The 24,972-nt window shown below is 33.8% G+C and overlaps 2 protein-coding genes across 3 annotated transcripts in view; one reads left to right on the top strand and one right to left on the bottom strand.

The window, feature by feature from the left end:
• LOC126743431 (alkaline phosphatase-like) overlaps positions 1-24,972 on the top strand; it is a 653,262-nt gene that overhangs the window by 375,315 nt on the left and 252,975 nt on the right. The window lies entirely within an intron of this gene.
• LOC126743434 (uncharacterized) lies at positions 21,445-22,387 on the bottom strand. The gene is made up of 2 exons (XM_050450534.1): positions 22,111-22,387; positions 21,445-22,044 (listed from the first exon to the last, which is right to left on the bottom strand). The coding sequence occupies exons 1-2, from the start codon at positions 22,321-22,323 to the stop codon at positions 21,844-21,846; spliced, it is 414 nt and encodes a 137-aa protein (XP_050306491.1). The 5' UTR covers positions 22,324-22,387; the 3' UTR covers positions 21,445-21,843.

Raw genomic sequence — 24,972 nt, 5'->3', positions numbered from 1 at the left:
CGTTAAGGGAAGAGGGACTAGGGACCAAATATTCAACATCCGTCAATTAATCGAGAAAGCCCGGGAGTTCAATAACCCCATGCTCTTGTGCTTTATAAATTACAAAAAGGCTTTCGACTGTGTTCGATGGAGTAGTCTCTGGAACGTATTGAAAGAAATGGGAGTCCCTTCACATTTCATATCTCTAATAACCAACCTATATGAAAATAACAATGCCATAGTTAGTCTCGACAATAAAACATCAAACATTTTCAAAGTACATAGAGGCGTCCGTCAAGGATGTATCCTATCACCGAGACTCTTCAATGCCTACGGTGAATTCATAATGAGCCCTGGAAAATTTTGAAGGAGGTGTGTCAATCAATGGTAGAAAGATATGTAATCTCAGATACGCGGACGACACTACCCTAATAACAAGAGATGAAGATGAGATGATTACACTTATTGATCAGGTCGCTAATGAAAGCCGAGCTCTAGGCCTCGAAATAAATCTAGACAAGACCAAGTTAATGGTCGTCGACAGGAGTAACACCATACAGTTAAGAAATCTGCAAAATAGAATTGAAGTAGTAGATGAATTCATCTACTTCGGGTCCCTAATAAATAGCAAGGGAGGGTATGAAACAGAAATAAGAAGGCGGATAGCATTAGCTAGGATAGCAATGTCAAACTTATCCAAGATATGGAAAGACAGATCCATAACCACAAACACGAAAAGAGCCCTGGTAAACACCCTAGTGTTTTCGATATTTTCGTATAGTTCCGAATCCTGGACAATAAACTCGAGCGACAGGCACCTAATAGATACTTTTGAAATGTGGTTCTGGTGGAGGATGCTTCGCATACCCTGGACTGCACACCGGACCAATGTGTCGATATTAAACGAATTAGGAATCACCAATCGATTGTCCTCCAGCTGCCGACGCCGCATTCTGGGTTACTTCGGACACATCACCAGGAGAGACCAAGACAATCTAGAAGAACTTATCGTGCAGGGCAAAGTAGAAGGTAAAAGATCAAGAGAAATATCCTCATCCACCGTGATGATAGAACAAATTAAAGAAATTACAGGGCAAGCCTTGCAGACAAATATAAGAGTAGCAGAAGATCGACAACAGTGGAGACAATCGACCCATCAGTGTTCATAGACATGACGTCACAACTCTTCAGGAATGAAGATATGACTAAGAAGAAGAAGATGAATATATTATATTTTGTTTTGATATTTTATATTAAAACATATCGTCGAAAAATATATCGTCTAAAAGAAATTAATCACTTTCTTGCTGAAACAATAAAAGTTTTTTGTTATAAGAATTAACAAAACCTTAAATATATTTAATTTTACAATTATTTTGAACTACTTCACAAAAACAGTAATCTTTGATACATTAACAAAAATATGTGTATGCCACCTAACACACAGCTCATTTAGAGGTTAAATCATTGTCCATAAAATGTGTCTGCTGTTGGTAATGTCTTTATTAGTAAGTTTTTAGTGTTATTTCAACATTTGGCAAATTATCATAAGAGCAGATATGCTTTTATGGAAAAATGGGTACGGGTACTACAAACCCAACTATTTAGAATTTGTTACAGCATTAAAATAGCGGTCATAAATAACCTTAGTACTCCAATTCAAAAAGCTTAAACTGTCAAGATTTTTGCAAAATGATTGCTTATTTTGAGGATATTGTAAGCATACTTTTTATGAACATATTATTAACTTAGACAATGGTTTAAATCAACAGCCAATATATCATTAGCTGTATAAGCTTATGAATGACAATGGTCAATATGATAACAAGTTGATGATTTTTTGCCCCAATACTAAAATTACCAAATACCAACTTTGCCTTAATTTAACCATCTTCGTATCTCTTATAAATTCCGAGATGCCCATATTAAGGGTCCAATTTCAAACACCTGTATTTATATAATGCTATGTACAATGATACAGATAAAATCTTTATATTGAGGAACTTAAAAAACAAACGACTAGAGCCACTCTAGAGATCAAGTATCTTAAAAAAAATTTTTTTCGATGAAATAAGGCTTTAAATACAACATTAAAGACTGAAGATATTAAAAAGTTAATTTCTGGATTACAGTAATATCTTAGAGTTATAGAACTTTCTAAAGCGATTTTCTGAAGCTGGGCTTTCAAGCAATATTTTAAAACAACGCTAAATTATATATTAAATAAGGTATATGCTTTTTATGGCATATGTTATGTGTAGTTTCCTTTGAAGTAAAAATTTAAAATTGTAAAAGAAGTTTACTATTAGAGCTACGTTTCAGATTTTCCTACATTTTCTGGATTTTCTACATTTTTGATTTCCAAAAGATGATCTTTACATGTTTTATTTAAATTCTGGCCTAATTAAGTTTACAATACCAATAAAAAGAGTTTTTCAGATCTCCTGTGCTTTTTTGTAATAAAAATCCTAGAAAATTCCTTTTAACTTTGGTAAGTTTACACATGATACACAGTTTATTTATTTTTAATTTTTTGTATAAATCAAATATTATTTGCAAATATTTTCGTCTTTGTTTAAAGCTTGTGAAAGTATTTTAAATTTTTACGGTGAAATTTAATTTAAATATAATTTTATATACCAGATGAACAGAAAAGAACAGAAAAACTCTTGAGCTTGTTTTTAGGCCTCCAAATACCTCTTTAACTACTTTTTATATTCTTTCTCTGTACATTTTTTCGTCTTAAACGCGAACATTGTGAAATCTTGATCGATTCCTCGGCGAGCATAAAGCATACATCATGTTACGTAAAAAATAGTTTGAATAGCACAAAATACATAATTTTTTAAATCTATTTTAATTTATACAGTTTTATAAAATATTTGCGTGTGTGTAGCTGGATCTGAGTCTTTAGATGCAACCTCGGTATAAATTTAGCGCATAATATGTAAATATATTGTAACAAACTCAGGAACATACTCCTGTCTGAAACCCACTTACATCAGGTATATGCTTTTAGATCAAGAACGCAATCTTTTGTATTCACAACGTCTGAGTGCGACTTCTATTTTAAGACTCGTATTGACTATCGTATAATTGTTTTCAAGGTCAATAACTAAACTAATTAAAATGTTATAAAATGTATTTGCGAACGGTATTCAAACAATCGTCTCTCATCTGATCATCCCAATCAATCAAAACTTCCAGGGTCAAAGGCGGCAAGTACTTATTTTTTTTCAGTCCTGTTTCGCCACTTTTGCAAAGAGATAAGGTTTCCAAAAATTGCAGCTTAAATTGTTATTTCACGATACGAATCATTTTAGTTTTTTTATTTTAGTTAGTATCTTTTGTCAATGGGCGGGAAAATAAAACTATTACACTTATAAATTGTATGTTCTTAATTACAAGAATTACACATTATTTTATACCTATCTAGGGCTTTTTTGTCGCTTGTACATATGATTGGATGGTAGAAACTAACTTTATAGCACGTTACTTCTAATTAATCCTAATAATAAATATGATTACTTTAATATTTTTAATTACTAGTTGAATTAAAGAAAGGCCACGTCTTCAATATAAACTAAATCGTTTTAATTGAAATTATTCTGCACCAATATCGAATAAACTATAAATATTTTCCACTCTTTTCGAGTCGATGATTATCGAATTTGCTGTTCATAAAATTAATAACTAACCTATCCTACGACGCGGTTTTCTCGCATGAAGCTTTTAAGCCTCTTAAATATTTAGTATACTGGTCTAAAAGACTCCCTAAATCATAATAACTCTCTAATAAAGACACGGATATTCGCAATGCGCTTTCAAATAAATGTGCACCGTTTAATATTTATTGAATTCAGTTATCGTGAACTTAAAGTGTCTCCAAATTTAAACTGCCCTAAACTCGCATCAAATTATGGAACTTTTAATGATTCTATTTGTCCGATTTCGAATTTCGCGCGATTCCGACTTGTTGTTGCGCATTGGCGTTAAGAACGAATGCGCATTCAGTTGCAGAATGATGATACCGTGTTTCCGCTGTGAACAACTATTGAGGTATGTAAATCTGATTAAGTTTTTTTTCCTTTTTCGATTCGGCTCATTAGCGCTTGAATTTTACCTACACATCAAAATACATACACACATGCTCGAAATCTAGCGACATTTAAAACTTTTAACTATTAAGTTTTTGATTATTGTATTTCTTTCTTACCTTAAACTAGGTTGGGCACTGTATTACAGTTCTAGTAATATTTATTGATGTAAATAAATGATATAAATTTATTTACAAATATTCTACTTGTCAAAAACTGTTTTTTTTAAGATGCTTAAAATATACAGTATCGATAATGCACAATATTAGTAGTTCTTTGTCAAGTCTAATACTACAAAGGGGTTTCGTAAATTGTTTTTAAATTATTTAAATATGCCTAAACGTCATTTGGTAGATAATTAGCCTATCCAAGCGTTGGTCTGGTAAGAACCAACAGTTACTGTCAAAAATATCAAATGATGTTACGGTTACGGCCTTCGCTTAAATGGATGTATGGATGTTTTTAATATTGTAGTCAATCGGTTATTTGTTTACGTGTGTATTCTGTGGCGCTGTGTTTTAACATGGATGTTCTTAAAACTTCGTCATTCTTTTGAATGGAATTTGAACAAACCCCATTTATGGTTTTACAATTCTTAAAAAATATTGAGCCAAATACATTTTTGTATATTTTGACAAAAATGCACAATCATTCCATAACACCTAAATATCCAACAAGCGAAGTCTGGCTGATTACTTATGAAGTTTGATTAAAAGACAACATACGAAAAATTCTGCTATGTTGGGTGCATAGTGATGTTTATGGACTGAAGAAATATCTTCGAGATTATCCATTACTGCCTGAACATTCCATACTAATATTTCTCTAGTATATGGGATCAAGAATATGTATTTGCAATTCGTAAACGGATTTCCGTTTCACAACAAATAGCAAATAATGTAGTAATTTTTGCCTGTTCCTAGTGATTTCTCTAAGAAAAGAGTTTATTAGATAGGCTAGAACTTATAAAAGAATAGAAGAAATTTTAGGAACATTTCTACATTATCCCGGTAAAATTTTTTGTTATAGATATCTTAAATCTTATTTCCAATTATTCATTTAAAAAAAGATATATTACCAGATAAAATAAGTTATGGGGTTTGTTTTTTGTAGAGAATATTTACAAAATTTATTTCTCTTTTAACCGGACATAAATTATAAATATTAATAAGATAAAGAGTGGTGCTAAAGCTGTAACTTTTGTGTACCGAAGAGACAGTACTAGACACGGTATTATTCATTGCCTATATAAATTATGTTCTGAAAATTAGTCAGTATTTAGTCAATTTTTCTAATGACATCGATAACGCTTCTGTAGACCACTGTTAAGGTTTACGTTAATTAAAACACCTGAATTGTTTTTGACAGACAGAAAAAAACGTCACGTTGTTGTCAACTACTAACTAACGCCGTCAAATAAGCCCTCCACTTTCTTTGCATATTAAGTACATTTTTCTAAAATAAAGAAGTGGTTCACGATGGACTTGTTTGTTTAATTCAGCTATAAAAAATACAATCCACAAATAACCCTTGCTGTTCCCAGCAGCAGAGACACTATACAAGTTGGTGATTTAGCAGCGGAGCAGCAACAAAACATTTTTTGGATCGAGCGGATTTGAAGATTTTCCGGCGATACAAGTACAATTTGGGAGGTCAGTAGCCACAACAGGTGAAGACAAATACTAAGGCCGCCTCTACAACGTCAACCAACAATTTGCAAGACAAAGGGACAATTTACCTACAAGTATCCTTTTTAAACAAAACCAGGGATTGGAGGTAAGCCTTTATTCATCACTTGGTCAATCACGGGAAAAGAAGTGCTCCTGTAATATCGGATTGCAGTTCAAGCTGAGTGGCTTCGCCCGCATTAATTTATTGAACAATAGTCAGTAATTAGTGTTAAAAGAGGCATTAATACTTCGCATTTCAATTCATATATTACGTAATCAAGTGTCGTCATAATCATCGTCGTCGTTCATACCCACTACTGCATTCCAGAATTCACATTTATTCATAATGAAGTGTTATTTTAGAATTTAATGTACATAGTTTCAATCAGCTACATTCATATTTACATTATATTTATCTTATCGCATATAGGCTAAATCTTAGCATATACAATTAGAATTTGTAAAGAAGTTCTAATAGTGCAATTCTGTCATATTAGCAAATTTGTGTCAGAGTACAAAATACATATCTTTGTAATTCATTTGGATCCTCAAGGGCTGCTCATTTTTCACACCTCTTATATTTCTTTGGGAAATTGAGCACATTTTTTAAACTAAAACAAACCTTGTCGAGTTTTTCATAATGGCACCAAGAAAAGGAGCAAAGGGTGGAAACGAGTTAGATGAAGATGAAACACTACCCCGAATTCAAAATCTAGTAAGAAAGAAGGGTATGATTAATTCAAAATTATCACGTTTATTTAACTATTTTAATTCTTCAAAGGAAAGTGCTAATCCATCAACAATTCTTGAAATTGAATTGAGGTTGAAAGAAATAGAAACAAAATTGCTCACAGAGTTTTCAGAGATTCATTTTGAACTCGAAGGTTTAGATCCTGATAATTTCACTGAACAGGACCTAAATGATTTTGAAACATTATATTTTAAAACAATTGCTGATATTAAACAATTTCTTTCAATTAAAACAACTTCAAGTGATCAGCAAGTTATACACGATGAATCCATTCATTCTTTACCACCCTATATTACATCCTTACAACGTCAGGTCTCTGTTAAAAGGCAAAACACAAAATTGCCTGTCATTGAATTGCCTAAGTTTTCTGGCCAATATGATAAGTGGCTAGAATTCAGGGATTTATACACTTCTCTAGTTCACAAAAATAATTGTCTTGAGCCAATCGAGAAATTTCAATATTTAAAGGCTACACTAGAGGGTGCGGCAGCACAATCAATTCAGGCTATTAACATCACAAATGAAAACTATGATTTAGCATGAAACATTCTTTGTCAAAGATTTGAAAACAAAAGATTAATAGTGCATAATCACATTAAATCCTTATTCAATATTTATGATATAAGACCGGATTCTGCCAATTCATTTCGCAATGTACTAGACATTATTTCGAAAAATATGCGCTCTCTTAACAATTTAGGTGTTATAACGAACTCTTGGGATCCATTAATCATATATTTAGTAACCAGTAAGCTAGATGTTGAGTCAATTCGGGAATGGGAACAATCAGGCTTCGCTGAAGAACTGCCCTCTTTGGTAGAATTATATGATTTCCTGTCATCTCGTGCAGATTTCTTAGATAAGGTAGCAATGCATAAGGGTAAACCACGCAAAACCTTCATTGTCAATCAACCGTCAACTCATCAGAGTTCTAACTTATGTTGTTTTTATTGTAAACAACAGCATGCAATCTATCATTGTCCTAAATTTACTGCTCTTTCAGTAGATCAGAGATGGTCTACAATTAAATCACAAAAATTATGTGTTAATTGTTTGCGCAGTGGCCACAAACTAGATAAATGTCGGTATGGTCATTGTAGACATTGTAAACAACGGCATAATTCATTACTTCATAAACAGCAACCTTTAATTCCAGTTGAAGATGGCCACCTTGTTTCAAGTAAAGAAACTACTCAAGGTCAAGTTGCCTTATATAATTCAACTAAGAGTCAAATCTTACTAGCCACAGCAGTGGTGCAAGTTTTCGATATTCATGGTAAAGGGCATTCATGCAGAGCCCTCCTAGACAATGCTTCAATGTCTAATTTTGTATCCCAAGATTTTGTGAATAAATTAGGCATAACACAATACAAAATTAATTTCTCAATCCTAGGAATTGGGCATTCAGTGTCTAATATTAACAAATCATGTCGAGTCAAATTCAAGTCTTGTTATAACAACTTTAATGTTTCATTAAATTGTTTAGTCATTCCAGAAATCACAGGTGATTTACCTAATACATATTTCAATCCAGAATGTCTAGATATTCCAACTAACTATCATTTAGCTGATCCAGCATTCTTTGAGCCCAATCACGTTGACTTACTTATTGGAGCTCAAGTATTTTGGGATATTATTTCTGCGGAACGCATTACTTTAGGCCCCAATAAGCCTATTCTGCAGAATAGCAAATTGGGTTGGTTGGTGTCAGGTCCCATAGGCATTCTTAACTCATCAAAGAATACCCTTTGTCATTTCTCAAAAACCTTAGATATTCAAAATCAGTTGCAAAAGTTTTGGGAAATTGAAGAGGTTTCAACCTCATCGCCAATCCTTTCAGAAGAAGAACTCTTAGCAGAGAAACATTTTATCGAAAATGTTGAGAGAGATTCAGATGGCAGATTCATTGTAGGGATTCCGCTAAAGAAGTCTTTAGAAGTCTTGGGTGATACAAAGGTTCAAGCAACACAACAATTTTTATCCTTAGAGACAAAATTACATAAAAATCCGAAGTTGAAGCAAATGTATCAGGAATTTATGTCCGAGTATCAAAGTTTAAATCATATGTCACCATTTATACCTTCTAATGATCAAATTTGTTATTTTTCTCCCCATCACGGTGTGCTACGTGAGAAAAGTCAAACTACCAAGCTCAGAGTCGTCTTTAATAGTTCGTTTCCAAGTACTACTGGTTTGTCATACAATTCAATTCAAATGGTTGGGCCAGTAGTTCAAGACGATTTAGTTTCTATAATCTTAAGATTTCGACAGCATCAAATCGTTTTTTCAGCAGATGTTTGCAAGATGTATAGGCAAATACAGGTAAAGCAAGAGTTTCGCCCTTTACAATTAATTTTATGGCGAAGTGATCCAAAGGATGATCTAAAGATTTTCGCTTTAAACACTGTTACATATGGTACGGCTAGTGCCCCTTTCTTAGCCACACGGTGTCTTAAGCAGTTAGCATTAGATCACATCTCATCATACCGTCAGGCATCAAAAATCATAAGTAAGAATTTCTACGCTGATGATTTGCTTGCAGGAGCAGACTCAGTGGAAGATGCAACTCGGTTATGCCTCGAAATTTCCTCAATTTTAAAGTCAGCATGTTTTGACTTACGAAAATGGAAGTCCAACAGCAAAGATCTTTTATCAAACCTTGCACATGGAAGTTGTACTCCTGATCATTTCTTCGGGTCTTCAGAAACAAACAAAACCTTGGGCATGTTTTGGTCTTGTGAAACAGATAACCTTTCATTTCATATCGATATCCCCTCAAAAGTTGGGCAATTCTCAAAACGACTTATTTTGTCCGAAGTGGCAAAGATTTTTGATCCCCTTGGTCTCTTAAGTCCAGTTGTCATTAAAGCGAAAATACTTCTACAGATTTTATGGACACTAAAACTTTCATGAAACGAACCAGTTCCAGTTGACATAGCCAAGAAGTGGTTACATTTCAGATCGCAACTGTTTAATTTAAATAAATTACAAATTTCAAGATGTATTTCAGTAAAAAATCCAGTCACTGTTCAACTCCATGGATTTTCGGATGCATCAAATAGTGCATATGGAGCATGTATCTATGTTCGAACTGTGGACGAATATAATAAAGTTCATGTCGAACTTCTTACATCCAAAACTAGGGTAGCGCCACTCAAATCTTTAAGCATTCCAAGATTGGAATTATGTGGCACTTTACTTTTGGCACAACTCTATATTAAGGTCAAATCTTCTTTAACTTTACAATTCAGTGAAGTCTATTTTTGGTGTGACTCAACTGTAGCCCTTGCGTGGTTAAGATGTTCACCCAACACTCTACAGGTTTTTGTGGGAAATCGCGTTTCCACTATACAACAAATTACTCCAATTGACTCATGGAGATATGTCTCTACGGATCAGAACCCTGCAGGCATTCTAACAAGAGGAATGCTACCCAACGATATTATTAATTCAGATATGTGGTTTCATGGTCCATTGTGGCTTCGTGAGCCATCTATCAATTGGCCCTTAGATATTCACATGCACAAACCAATAGCTGTTACAGAATTGCCAGATCTTCGCAAAGCAACCCAAATATTTGTGGAAATCGAAAATCAAAATTTATTTCCTTTCCACAAATTTTCAACTTTCACTCGTATTACTCGAATTATGGCATTTTGCCTTAGGTTCATTTTTAATTGCCGAATTAAAAAATTCGATAGGCATTTTAGCCATTTGACAATATCTGAACTATGCAATGCTAAAGACATGTTAGTCAAGCTATCACAGCGTGAGTCATTTTTTGATGACTATCAACAACTCTTAAAATTTGGGGTAGTGTCAAATAAAAGTAGGCTACTCAGTCTCACTCCTTTTATTAAAGAAGGAATTATCCGAGTTGGTGGAAGACTAAAGAACTCATCGTACTCATTTCATAAGAAACATCCAGCAGTGTTATGTCCCAAGCATCACCTAACCAAGTTGATTCTTCAGCATGAACACAAAGTGCTTATACATTGCGGCTCTCAATTATTGCTTGCACACATCAGAGATAATTACTGGCCTATATCTGGTAAGAATTTAGCAAAGCGAATTATCAAAGAGTGCCTCATTGGTTTTCGTTTCAATCCCACTACACCTAACCCTATCATGGGTAATCTTCCAAGTTCCCGAGTCAGTCCTCGAATTCCGTTCTCTGATGTTGGCATTGACTATGCTGGACCTTTTCAAATAAAGGATCGAAAGGGACGTAGTTGCAAGATCAGCAAATGTTATTTAGCACTCTTCATTTGTTTAACAACAAAAGCGATCCATTTAGAGCTGGTTACTGAGTTAAGCACGTGGGCCTTTCTTGAAGCTTTTCAGAGATGTATTGCAAGACGTGGTAAACCATTGAATGTTTATTCTGACAATGGTACTAATTTTGTAAGTGCATGCAATTATTTGAAGGAACTAGGTACCTTCCTAAAAAGCAATTCACCCACACTTAAAGAAAATCTAGAATCATCTTTTGAAGTTTCATGGCATTTTATTGCAGCATATTCTCCTCATCATGGTGGTTTGTGGGAAGCCGGTGTTAAAGCGGCAAAACATCACTTAAAAAGGATTTTATTTAACACAATATTGACTTTCGAAGGTCTTTACACAGTAATTACCCAGATAGAAGCTATTCTAAATTCACGACCTTTAACGCCACTCTCGACAGATCCAAATGATTTGCAAGTGCTCACCCCAGCACATTTTTTAATTGGGCGATCACTTCAATCTGTTATTCACCCTGATTTACAGAATACTGCTATCAATAGATTATCTAATTTTGAGCAATTAGAACTTCTAAGACAACAATTCTGGTCGCGCTGGACCAAAGAGTATATTTGTAATTTGCAAACTAGACTTAAATGGAAGAAGAACCAACCGAACATTCAATTAGGGACTATGGTTCTTATCAAAGACAATCACTTGCCACCGTTTAAGTGGAAATTAGGTCGCGTTAATACCCTCTATCCAGGGAATGATGGTGTTGTGCGCATTGTATCCGTGAAAACTATATCGGGTAACATTAGATGCACTGTTACCAAACTGTGTCCGCTTCCAATTAGTGACAATTGACATTTAGCAAAGTTGACATTGTTTAGAATAGTTCTAATTTAGTAAGTCTGTTATTAATAATTATTAAGTTCATTTTTATTTTTACTTTATTTATTTCAACTAACCTGCGTATTTCATTTTTTACTTAGGTTAAGTCATGTTTTTTATGTTTAGTGATTTGTATTTCTCTAGTTTTCATTGAAAGTATTTTCATTCTTTCAAGGTGAGGGGCATGTTAAGGTTTACGTTAATTAAAACACCTGAATTGTTTTTGACAGACAGAAAAAAACGTCACGTTGTTGTCAACTACTAACTAACGCCGTCAAATAAGCCCTCCACTTTCTTTGCATATTAAGTACATTTTTCTAAAATAAAGAAGTGGTTCACGATGGACTTGTTTGTTTAATTCAGCTATAAAAAATACAGTCCACAAATAACCCTTGCTGTTTCCAGCAGCAGAGACACTATACAAGTTGGTGATCCAGCAGCGGAGCAGCAACAAAACAACCACATTTGAAAATTTTTAAGAGAAAATATTGAGAGAGACTTTAAATTCAGCTTAAATCATAATAAAACTCAATGTTTGCCATTTAAATCAAACATTTAAAATTTGTCACAGTTTTCACAGATAGAAATAAAAGTCTGGTAGGAACCAACAGTTACTGTCAAAAATATCAGATGATGTTACGGTTACGGCCTTCGCTTAAATGGATGTTTTTAATATTGTAGTCCGTCGGTTATTTGTTTACGTGTGTATTTTGTGTTTTAACATGGATGTTCTTAAAACTTCGTCATTCTTTTGAATGGAATTTGAACAAATCCCATTTATGGTTTTACAATTCTTAAAAAATATTGGGCCAAATACATTTTTGTATATTTTGACAAAAATGCACAATCATTCCATAACACCTAAATATCCAACAAGCGAAGTCTGGCTGATTACTTATGAAGATCATCATTTCTACAGATTATTTAGAATAAAAAGACAACATACGAAAATTTCTGCTATGTTAGGTGCGTAGTGATGTTTATGGACTGATTGTTAAGAAATATCTTCGAGATTATCCATTACTGCCTGAACATTCCATACTAATATTTCTCTAGTATATGGGATCCAAGAATACGTACTTTGCAATCGGTAAACGGATTTCCGTTTCACCACAAATAGCAAATAATGTAGTAATTTTTGCCTGTTCCTAGTGATTTGTGTAAGAAAACAGTTTATCAGATAGGCTAGAACTTATAAAAGAATATGCAGAAATTTTAGGAACATTTCTACATTATTTCGGTAAACTTTTTTGTTATATATATTTTAAAACCTATTTCCAATTATTCATTTAAAAAAAAAATTACCAGATAAAAAAGATTGGGGGGTTTATTTTTTGTAGAGAATATTTACAAACTTTTTTTTTTAACCGGACATAAATTATAAATATTAATAAGATAAAGATTGGTGCTAAAGCTGTAGCTTTTTGTGTACCGACAGTACTAGACACGATATTATTCATTGCCTACATAAATTATGTTCTAAAAATTAGTCAGTATTTAGTAAATTTTTCTAATGACATAGATAACCCAAAAAAAATTCAAAATAATAAATTAACCCCCAACCCTAAATCAAACCGTTCAATAAGAGAAAAATAAAATGTGCAAAAACTTGCGTGTCCTCTAATCTCTTGTGTATTTTGGCTAAGGTAGCTTAACTCGACAGCTCTGGAACCAGTCAGCTACAACCAGGGTAACGACCACATGGGCAAGTCGATTTCAGGCAAGTTCCAATCCAAAATCGCAGAGCCACAGTACAATGCTCAGTCCAGGCTGTGTTGAGGCTCACTTCCGCCGGTTGCCAACAGTGTTGGGATGACCAGAAGAAACCAGAGAATAGGAAGAGACCAGAGAATAGAGGAGAGAATGAGAAAAAGGAGAGGCCTCTAAAATAGAGGACAAAAAAAAATCACTAAAATAAACACACAATCAATTCTATGGCAATTACCAATATGTTGCTACATACCTAAGGTGGTGAGCGAGGCCTAGAGTCTCGTTTTGTGGTTAGAAAATTTCAAAATCCCATAAATGGTGTGGGAGCAGCCGACCAAATCCAAAAATATCAGGTCAATCCGAAATCCTCTCGGCTACAACTTCCCACTAGACGTTCATCAAATTAAACACCAAAACTCGGACCGAATTCCCGGCAAGATGAACTTAAATTATCCTTAAAACCACAAAATGTCGACTGTTCTTTCTGATAACGGGATGGCTACCGGCTGGACAAAGAACTGACAACTGACCAGACAGTGACAGGTGACACTGGCAGTGAACTTGTCACTCTCTCTCTTCGACACGATCTGACCCTGCCTCTTGTTGCAAACTACGCGGAGCCTCACTCTATCAAAATAGAAATTCCGCAATACCACAGCATGATAGCAGCAATGATACTGCTCGGATACTAAAACATGGAAAACTAACAAAATTTTCCCAACGGGGCTACGAAATTCCATTTTTCCTCTTACGTCGCTCTGCCTGATTTATGACGCTCCGTCATCCGCCGAATGGAAACCAAACTTTAATGGGAAACAGCAACGCTGCCAAACCTCCACAACAACAAGTGTGTCAATAGTCATTACTGTCAATCACAGTCACTGTCAATCGGCTAGTAGGGTTAGAAACCAGATGTCAAGGCACGTTTATTTACTAAAACTTAACCTGAAGAATTGAAGGGAAATATAGCAAGCAAAACTGGGGAGGCCAATTTCAAATCAATTAGGATACCTTACCCAACATGATTCCGCTATAGAAGAAAGTATTTGTAAGTTTTCCTACACTAACGGATCACCATCTAAAAGGTCTTATTTACTCCACTCATAGCGCAATCTGTGGCACAACAGCACCCTCTAGAAGTCCCTCCATACCCTAGACATATACCGGCCTCATAGAAACTCTTGACAAACAAACCAAAGGTCAGAAAGTTCCCAACACCAGGTACATGAATAGGGACTAAGGAAACATAATACGACTAACTCCACAGAGGTGTGCTGACAGGATAGGGTAGGTAAATACATTTCTAAAAATAATCAAACCCCAAAAGCCAAAAAAAAATAAACTGCATTACTATCAAACCCCAAATTCCATTTATAAAACTGTAAATCACACAACCCTTTCAAGCCGATACCAAAACCCATAAACTTTTGCCCGAATTGATATGAAATCCCATGTTATATGCTTAGGGCAAAATCTGCATGTAACAAAACAACAGGGCTTTATCTCTACACCCCTTATTATCTCATTATCTGCCAAATGTCGTCTAGGCATATTTAAATATATTAAAGACAATTGAAAAAACACCTTTGCAGTATTAGACTTAACAAGGAACCAATATTATTGTACATTGTCGATATTATGTATTTTAGGTATCCTTAAAAATGTTTTTTTATGAGTAACATATTTCCGGATGAATTTAAGTCACTTTAGGGAAACGCTTTAAGTAATTTAAGGGAAACACTCTATAACGTGATTGTTTCGTTATAAAACAAAGCAAATTTTATATACAGTGAAGTTCCTCTTAGCGGACAGCTCTCAATACTGGACATGTCCTATTAATGGACAGTATTTTTTGTCACGAGATTTTAAATAACAATTTCCTATAAAATAAATTCTAAATTCTCATTAGCGGACGCTCTGTCGGACGGACAAAGACAAAAATTTTCAACCCCAAAACGCGCAAAATTCCCTAACAACGGACCCGGATCTCCGAAAGCGGACCAAAAATGACCATTACGTTACTCCAGGAAAAAAATCACGCCACTTTGGTATCCACGTATGTATTGTTTTAGTATCGTCTTGTAATTGAAGCAGGTGACATGGCGCCCGTTAGAAACTTTTTAACGCTGAGGCAAAAAATGGAGGTTGTAAATATTGCAGAACAGGAAAGTTTAAATGTCCGTAAACTGGGAGAAAGGTATGGGTGTAGGATTTTAATTTTTGTATTTTGTGATCACAATGTACATATTATTCTAGGTTAAATATAAGTAAAAGTCAAGCGGCGGAGATTGTAAAAAATAAAGAAATTATTCGAAGACAATGGCAATCGGGAGAAAATTTAGATCAGAAATCAGCAAAATTGAAAGGTGAAGCTGCCCAAATAGACCGAGTTTGTTTTGAGTGGTTTGCCCGCGCAAGAAATCAAAAAATTCCCATCTCAGGGCCCCTAATAAAAACTAAGGCGAAAAAAGTAGCAATTGAATTGGGCCATCGCAATTTCAGCGCATCTGATGGTTCGCTGAATAAGTGGAGAAGAAGGCATTAAGCTTTAAGTGCATCTCATGGGAGTCGGCAGATGGAAACCAAGAAGATGTGAATTAGTTCTTAGAGAGGCTACCAGAAATCTTGCTAGGATATAGGCCATAGGACATCTATAACGCAGACGAGAGCGGTTTATTTCTTAGAGCCTTGCCAGATAAAACTTTAATGTTTAAAGGTGAGAAGTGCACAGGGGGCAAAATGTCAAAAGAACGATTAACAATACTATTTTGCGCCAATATGGCTGGTGACAAAGAAAAGCTTTTGGTTATTGAAAAAGCTGCGCACCCACGAGCCTTAAAAAATTTACCACTTAGAGTTTGCCGGCTACATGGACATCAAGTAAAAAAGCTTGGATGACAAGAATTATCATGACAGACTGGCTTTTGGATATCGATAAAAGAATGGGTTGTCAAAAACGAAAAATTTTACTTTTTCTTGATAATGTCGGTTCATACCCAAGAGAACTTAACCTTAAAAATATTAAAATACTTTTTTTACCTCCCAACACAACTTCTGTATGTCAGCCCATGGACCAAGGTATAATACAAAATTTTAAATTATTTTATAGAAGCCAGATTTTACAGCACATCCTATCAAAAATTGATGATTTATCGTCTGCTTCAGATTTATCAAAATCGATTAACATTTTGGAGGCATTATATTTTATTAAGAACGCCTGGAATAAGGTTACCCCACGCACTATACAAAATTGTTTTGTCAGCTGGTTTCCAAAAATCACCTCAAGAAGATACTCGAGCAGAATTCTACGATCCAGAAGATGACTTACCTTTGGCAACTTTAGCGGAATTCTGAAAAAACTGTCAGGAAGTTGGCCAAATTTCTAAGGCATTAGATAATGACTTTATTATATTGGACCAAGAACTTCATACAGAGGAAACATTTGAAAAAGGTCTAGAAACCATTGCTGATGAGGTACAAAATACAATTTTGCTGGAAAGTGATAGTGAAGAAAAGGAAGAAGAGGAAGAAAGGGAAGAAGCTTTGAGTACTGTGAATTCTCATGCCGATGCATTAAAATGTGTATATGATCTAAAAAAATTTTAACATTTTAACAGCATATTGTTGGAGTCAAAATAAGACTTTTTTTTATCCCATTAACATGTATCCTAAAATGCGTCCCTTCAATGCAAAAGCCCGCACAAATTGCTTGAAGAAAATCAATTGCTTTGAGATTTTTTCACGGCTAACTAGATCTAACTAAATGGTGTTGCGAGATTTTTAAATTTTTTTATCGAAAATATAAGATAGGGGCTATCATAAGCGTAAGGCCCCCTGAAACCTTCCCTAAAAATGGGTTTCGACCAATTTTGGGAAAATGTCAATAGGACCCAAAAAAATGGGGACTTTTCAAAAGATTTGACGCATAACTGCAGCCAGTGTTCCAAATAATCAATTATCTTCAAGTAATTTGCGCAGGCTATAGCTCCAAGGAGGTACATTTTAGGACACATGTTTATATGAAAAAAGTCTTATTTCAACTTCAATAATATGCTGTTAAAATATTTGCATCGAATTTTGTAACACCCTGTATAAGTATGTAAAGTAAATGTTACAGCCGCAATAGACCTAGGGTCGCAGTGGAGGGACACCTTGTGTCCCTACAACAAACCTAAAATTAAATGTTAATTGTTTGATATGTTCGCTTTTTTTACTTTTTGTTTAATAAAAATTGCCTACATTTTATAATTTAAATGTGACCCATACAGTGTATATTTTTATGTTTATTTTAAGTTTTAAAAGAAAAAAATGATATTCTTAATTTTATTACTTGTTTAATCTCAAATCTCAAGGGCAACATAATTTAATAATAATAATAATAAAGATGGCAAGATAGAGAAGCAGTATTGAAAATGAAAACTCAAAGTCTAGGGCAAAAGTCGAAAACATAATTGCTTGATTCTTCTGTAGACTGATCTGTAGTGTCATACCTTCATATCTTGTATCTGTCTCATCTCGTTGGTGTGCTAATTCAGCATGGTCTCAATCTTGCGGTTGGCTGTAAAAAGTTAGTTTTTGAGAATTGGATCGTTTCTCTTAAAGTAAACTGTTCACAGCTGCGTCAAGGAAAAAAGGATTGGTAATAATAGGAGCTGGTTAGATTAGGCATTTTTACAACAATTCGTTGCAACAATGCCATTGTATATACTATCTGAATTTTAGCGCAAAAACCTAAGCTAACATTTATAACTGGCGCTGGTTGTAGCGCCGGCAAAGTACCAGCTACCTACTTGAGGCTAACTGCATTTAGAGGCATGACTGGCGGTTAAACTACCGATTATAACCGATAACCGCTGGGTTAGATTCTGTATTATTTGTTATAGCGCTTCAAGAAATATTTCTAACGCAGCCCTTTTAATGCGGTCATGCTGTTAAGCCTATCTTCCATATCGCCCGCCGCCTCCGCAGCCTTACCTCGGACTTTCGCTTCAGGCGAGATAAGTTTCGACGAAGCTACATCATGCAAGTCATTTTCTTTTAAATATAAATCTTGTTTAGTATTGTGGCTATAAAGTTAGTATATTTCTTAACGGTAATACTGCGTAATCATCCAGCAATGCGAGCCATAAATCGTCGTGGTGCAGAAATAAAAAAAAAACGTAAATTCTGATTATCATAAGTATTTAGACAATAAAATTTAATATAAATAGGAAATCAACCTTTTTCATTATTGACTATACTCAATATTTCCTTTTACTATTTATCGGTTGGAGGAAATATTTGTACTGCCCCTACATTTTTGTGATTAGGTAGTCTTTGTTGGAGACATTAACATTAATTTTTTAATGCCACACAAGCAGAAAGTTTCCGGACTTACTCGAAATAACTTTTGACAGCTCAAGTTATCAATACATCATATCAAACCAAACCTTGCAACATCAGCTTCTTAAAATATTTTATAATATATATTGAATCACAACATAGCATTTTCAGTCCTAAATTTTACAAAGTTTTGTGATGCTGTTAAACGTATCCAATATAAAACCTATGACTATACATTTTAATTAGGTCAACATCAATACAAATCATTCGTTCATATTTTATTATTAAAGTTGATTAGGTAGGTTTCTACTTAGGTTTAGTTTAATATTTACACTTAAAAAAACTACTTTTTTAGGGAACAATTTAGATAATTTTATTGGTAGTCCTGGTAGTTTAAACTTTCCGGAATTTATATATTTGCTTGCCTGACTTCTCTTGAAATTATTGGTTTCTATCGGCAAAAACAGTTAAGAAATTTCTAAGCATTTCCGAATTATTCCAGGATGAATATGAGTCTTTTAAAGGAATCGCCATTCAAAATTATTTAATAAGTTTTGTTGGATATCTTGAAAATAACTAAATGAGAGTGAACGTGAGTCAGATGAAAGTTGTTATCTGACGTTATTAATAAAAAAAAGTAACAAATTTTGATATTACTATTTCATAGGGATCAATATCTAGGTATTAACCATGTTCTAAGAATAGCTTCAATAAACGAATTTGGGAAGCCTTAGTAATTGAAGAACAAGAGATGGCTTTTCAAGCATCTGGAAGGCAAACCCTGATAAGATAAATACTTCGAAGTGTGACGAAACCGCCTAAAGGAGTGTGATATTTTCAAAGTTGAAATCCTTAGAAAGCTTTTTCAAGGATGCATTATAAAATGATATAGATTCTTTAGGCGTTTGGCTTCTCTGTCAAAATTGTTATCTCTCACCAATTTCGGAGGGAGCGGGCTGTAAATGCTCTCTAACTAGTTTATCTAGTATATCAAAAGACTCGTCTTTTGGCTTATCTGGCTAGATAACCTAAGACACCAATACGTGTTGAAATTGGAATGAGGAGAAGCACCTTAAACGTCAATGTCCCAAGCACTCTGACACGAGAACGAACAAATCAGGAAAGTCCTGGACCGAGCTTACTAGTGTCGAAAATAATATACGAATTTAGTGCGTCATGGTATTGTGAAGCTGAACATCTTACTGCAGAATTTTACCAATACCAAATTATAACCTCAAGTCAGCTAATGGAAAAAAATCCGATATTGGATTATACAAGCTTAAATTTAAATTCAAATTTAAAATCAAAATTTAATAGTTATCTTAATTGCCCAAAGCATAAAAAATGCGTTACACAGTGAAAAAATTATACAAAATGTACTTAGACAAAAAAAGCAATATGTCACGATAGATAACCGATACATTCATTTATCCATACTATCATTACGAAGATAAATAGGTGTGAAATAAACACCGAGTAACCTAGTACAAAAGATGATTTTTCAGTCTATTCCCACTTACAAAGAAGCTGGTATGGACTTGTGTCGATTAAAAAATAATACTGTAGATTGAGTACAGATCGAGGATGATGAAAAAACAGGTAGGAGATAGTACATGTTTCATAAAAATCTAAAAATTAAATTTGATATAGCTATTTAAATCGGTGGGCTTCCATAGGCTCACCATACACTTAAATATATTCCAGCAACCACTACTAGTGACAGAAATTAATTATGTGATATTGAGATTAGATTTTATGAATATTCGGTAGTTTAAAATAGTTGTAAAAAACGTCATACTGATGAGAAGAACCGAAAATGTTCCTATACACTATCTGCATGAAGATAATGGGTATGCTCGCGTCGTTAAGTTATCTCAGAATATTCAAATTTAAAATTTGTTATTTGCCCAATAGTAGGGTGAAACTACCAGTTACTGGACAGTTAAGCTTTTTTGGAATTTCAAATTGCTGCCACTGGAGTATTTTTTAACCGATATTTTTTTGCCTATGCCTGATATTAGTACATATATCCTATTTTATGCCAACGGATTTGAAATATCCTTAATATTATAGTTCTTTTAGAAATGTGAAGTCTTGAAACGACTCCGGAAATCTAGTTATTGGACAAAAAATTCAATTACCAGACACGAAATGTTCAGTTATTGGACACAGGCAAAGCAATTAGTAAAAGCAAATAAAAACTTAAAACTACCTACTTAGTGTAAAAAAACTATTATTGAACTACTTTCACTTATATTTTTTCATTTTCTGACATCTGGTGCACTTTTTTACTATAGTGTTCAAGATCGTCTATTTCAATTTCTTTCTCACTTTCTATTTCTCCTGGGTTTTCGTAAATTTTACTATTGACTTGACCGTTCTCATCTACTTCATACTCCTCGCAACTTCCTAGTTGTTTCGGTTCGTTGCCATCTTTTTTTTTTTTGTGTATTTATTTCATTATCTTTCTTAACGCAAAATTCTTTTGATTGTTGATCGGTGTTACATTCATTGCGGTCACATCTTTCAATATCTCCTTCACTTTCTATTTCTGAAATAACATCATCATCATCGCTTTCCATAGTATAACACAAGTGACACATGAATAAATCGTCATCATCTTCTTCAGGAACATGTTCGTTATATTTCTTCGGAATACATCGTCGGTGAATTCTTTTCTTGCAGCTATCACATGTGAGGTAACTATTTTTGATTGTACGAACTTTGCATACAGAGCATGAATTATTTTTGTCAGTATCTCGTGTAGTCTTTTTTAAAGCTTTTGCACTCTCTCTTTTTTTTTGCTTTCTCTCTAATTTATTATTTTCTAATTCTAACATTAAGGCACGCTTTTTCTCAAAACTTTCCTGGTACTCTTTTGATGTTATAGCAAAAGAGACTCTTTCGATATTGCGTTTATTTTTTCTTGTTGATTGTTCTGGCACTTCTAGATAGTCACCTATATTTTTACTTGTTGACGGCAAGCTACAAGTGTCCTTACTAGGTTTTATGACAATATTTTGTGTTACATTAATTTGTGATTTCTTTGTAAGTTGAATCTGAGATGAATTGACTTTAGAATCCAAATTTATTTTTTTAATTTCTAGTTCACTTGAAGGTTGGTTTTCAGATGGATCTAGTTCAGGTTCAGCCTCCGTCGAGTAAAACACCTCAGTAGCAAACTATTCTGATATGTCTCTTACGTCAAAGTCTTTTTTTTAACATGTGTCAATGAATCAGGTTTTTCAAAATAACTCCATATTTTGTACAAAGCCAAAAATTCGTCGGTAATACCTTCCTTAACCAAAAGATCATCGAATAACTTACATCTTTTAATTAAATCTTCACCAGTCAAAGTAACAAATGATCTATAGTCCATACGCGGGGGCGGCATTTTTACCTAAAAATGTGGTAAGGTGATAATTTAAACTATAATAGGTAAATAAAAAAGTTTTTATAATATTACCTCAACACGCTGATTTCCTCCCAAACACTTAGTGTAATCAACAGCATCTGGGTTAAAAGGAAATAAACCACATACACGAAATCCATTGATTAAAGTGTCCCTTTTAATATTATTTGCCACTACTTTCTCCAGTAGAGGAGCAAATGTCATTTTATTTAGCACTTCTCCAGGGTTTTCTTCATAAAATTCCCTAACTGCCTTTTTCCATCCCATTTTTATAGGCCGGAACACTGCAACATCGCATGGTTGGAGAATTCTGGTTGCATTTGGATATAAGGCTATAAGTTCAATGTTTAACTCATTGCAAAGTAGGCTCAAGTCATAACTTAAATGGGACTTATGCCCATCCAAAAATAATATTACAGGGAATTGTATATTATTATTCGACAAAAATGAATGAAATATACAGGGTGCCTCCGATTAAGTCGGCATTATTAGTATCTTTGTTAATGTTTAAGATACAGGGTCGGTTAAATTAGCAAACTAGTAGGATTTTTTCTGTTGATTAAAATGGTGAAAACAGAAAAAAAATTGAACATCGCGTTTTCGAGAAAATGTGAAAAATGTACTTTTGTTAAATGGAATCCCCTGTATGTTTTTACATAAATCAAAAGATAAGATAATAATTTTCTTAATAAAAAAGTTTATTTACACTAATAGCCTAAACCTAAAAATAACAAAGTTATAGCGATATTAATAATTTTGTCAAATTTAGGCAAGTTGGCCTTGAACTTTTTGAGAGCAAAACAAATAAATCATTGTTTGAATAATAAAATGACAGTAGCCGTAGAAATTTTATTAAATAAAGAAATACTGACAGTTACATGTTAGCAAAGTTTGTGATTTTTGTAAAATCTAAATTAGAAAAATGCCTTTTACGCATATTGAAAAATGTGATATGTTAGAATGTTACCTTGTATGTCGAAAAAATAGTGACAGAGCATTTAGCAAGAGCTTACGATGTGAGCTTAATAACAATTTGGCGGGTCTTAAAGAAACACAAATTTGTGCCATATAAGTATCGATCAGTACAAACATTGTTGCCTGGCGATAACGAAAGAAGCTTTTTGCAACTGGTTACGAAATGCATATGAAGCTAATGATAATATTTTAAACCGTATAATTTGGTGCGACGAAGCTAATTTTTCAAACAAAGGTATGTTTAACCGTAAAAATATACACTATTGGTCCCAAGAAAATCTTTTCCTTACTGATCCCAGAAATCCTCAAAATCAATTTAGTATAAACGTTTGGTGCGGCTTAATAGGAAGCCAAGTAATAGGACCTATGTTTTATGATGGCACTTTGACTGGAAGGAGATATGTTCATCTCATATTATCTGGAGCGCTGGAAGATTATTTGGATAATGTTAACTTGGAGGGACGGCAACAAATCTATTTTCAACAGGATGGAGCACCTCCCCATCAACTAAATGATGTAAGAATATTACTTAATAGACTGTTTGACGATAAATGGATTGCGACACGTGGCCCGATTCGTTGGCCACCTAGGTCACCAGACCTAACCCCTCTAGATTTTTATTTTTGGGGTTACATAAAAAATGTATAAAAAAAAATACAGAACCGTTGATGAACTTCAAACACATATTAGGCAAATAATTGGATCAATAGATAGAAGATCAATCTTAAAAGCTACAAGACGTATGTTTAAGTGTGCTCAGAAATGTATTGAACAAGATGGCGATGTTTTTGCTCATTTATTGTAAATTAGTAGTTTTACTTGATGTTATTTATTTCAAAGCCAACTTGCCTAAATTTGACAAAATTATTAATATCGCTATAACTTTGTTATTTTTAGGTTTAGGCTATTAGTGTAAATAAACTTTTTTATTAAGAAAATTATTATCTTATCTTTTGATTTATGTAAAAATATACAGGGGATTCCATTTAACAAAAGTACATTTTTCACATTTTCTCGAAAACGCGATGTTCAATTTTTTTTCTGTTTTCACCATTTTAATCAACAGAAAAAATCCTACTAGTTTGCTAATTTAACCGACCCTGTATCTTAAATATTAACAAAGATTCCATTAGTGCCGACTTAATCGGAGGCACCCTGTATTTTTCACATAATCATAGAACGTATCTGCCGTCATCCACCCATTGTCTGTGACATCATCTTTGACAGTCTGACTTATTTTTTCCGGAACTCGCTTGTAAGACCTTACAAGTTGTAAGGATACACTATCATTGGCGGACAAGTTAATCCAGAAGCAGAAAACGAAAACATGACAGTGATGCTTTCCTTAGATGATCCTTATACACAGAATAAACATTTTTCGCGCCTTTTCTAGCAAAAATTTTGACAGTTTCTGGGCAAATCTGGAACTCGGATTCATCGCCATTGTAAATTCTTGAAGGGTCATCAATGATTAAGTTTTTGGAAGTAAGATAACTATTTATATCTTTGAACCATTTTCGAATATCTGCTTCTGACACACAAGCGCTGGCACCACTTATTGCTTCACTTGTCCGCTGTACAGGTGTTGGAAGTCAGTTATTGGACACCCCTCTAAAACATAACCTAAATTAAATATATTGATATAAACCTTAAAAATACTTACTTTTACTAGATCACTACGTTGTATATTTATGCAAGCACTTAGTACAATTTCACTGCTAATTACAACACTAAAATTCACCTAAGGTTTCTTAAGATAGGCTTAAGGAAACTCACTTTTTTGTGCATAACCACAGAATCTCACAATTGGCCCGAAAACAGAAATGTCATTTATGTCTATATTGATACCACTAGTATAATGGCGACATCTCAATAACATTTAGCGAACTACTAAATACAGAATTCTTCTTTTTAGTTAAAATAATGGAATGTCCAATAACT

Source organism: Anthonomus grandis, chromosome 12, assembly GCF_022605725.1.
Source record: "Anthonomus grandis grandis chromosome 12, icAntGran1.3, whole genome shotgun sequence".
NCBI classification, from domain to species: Eukaryota; Metazoa; Arthropoda; class Insecta; order Coleoptera; family Curculionidae; genus Anthonomus; species Anthonomus grandis.
Note: the sequence above shows the minus strand (reverse complement) of the source record. Positions and strands in the feature narration are given on the sequence as shown.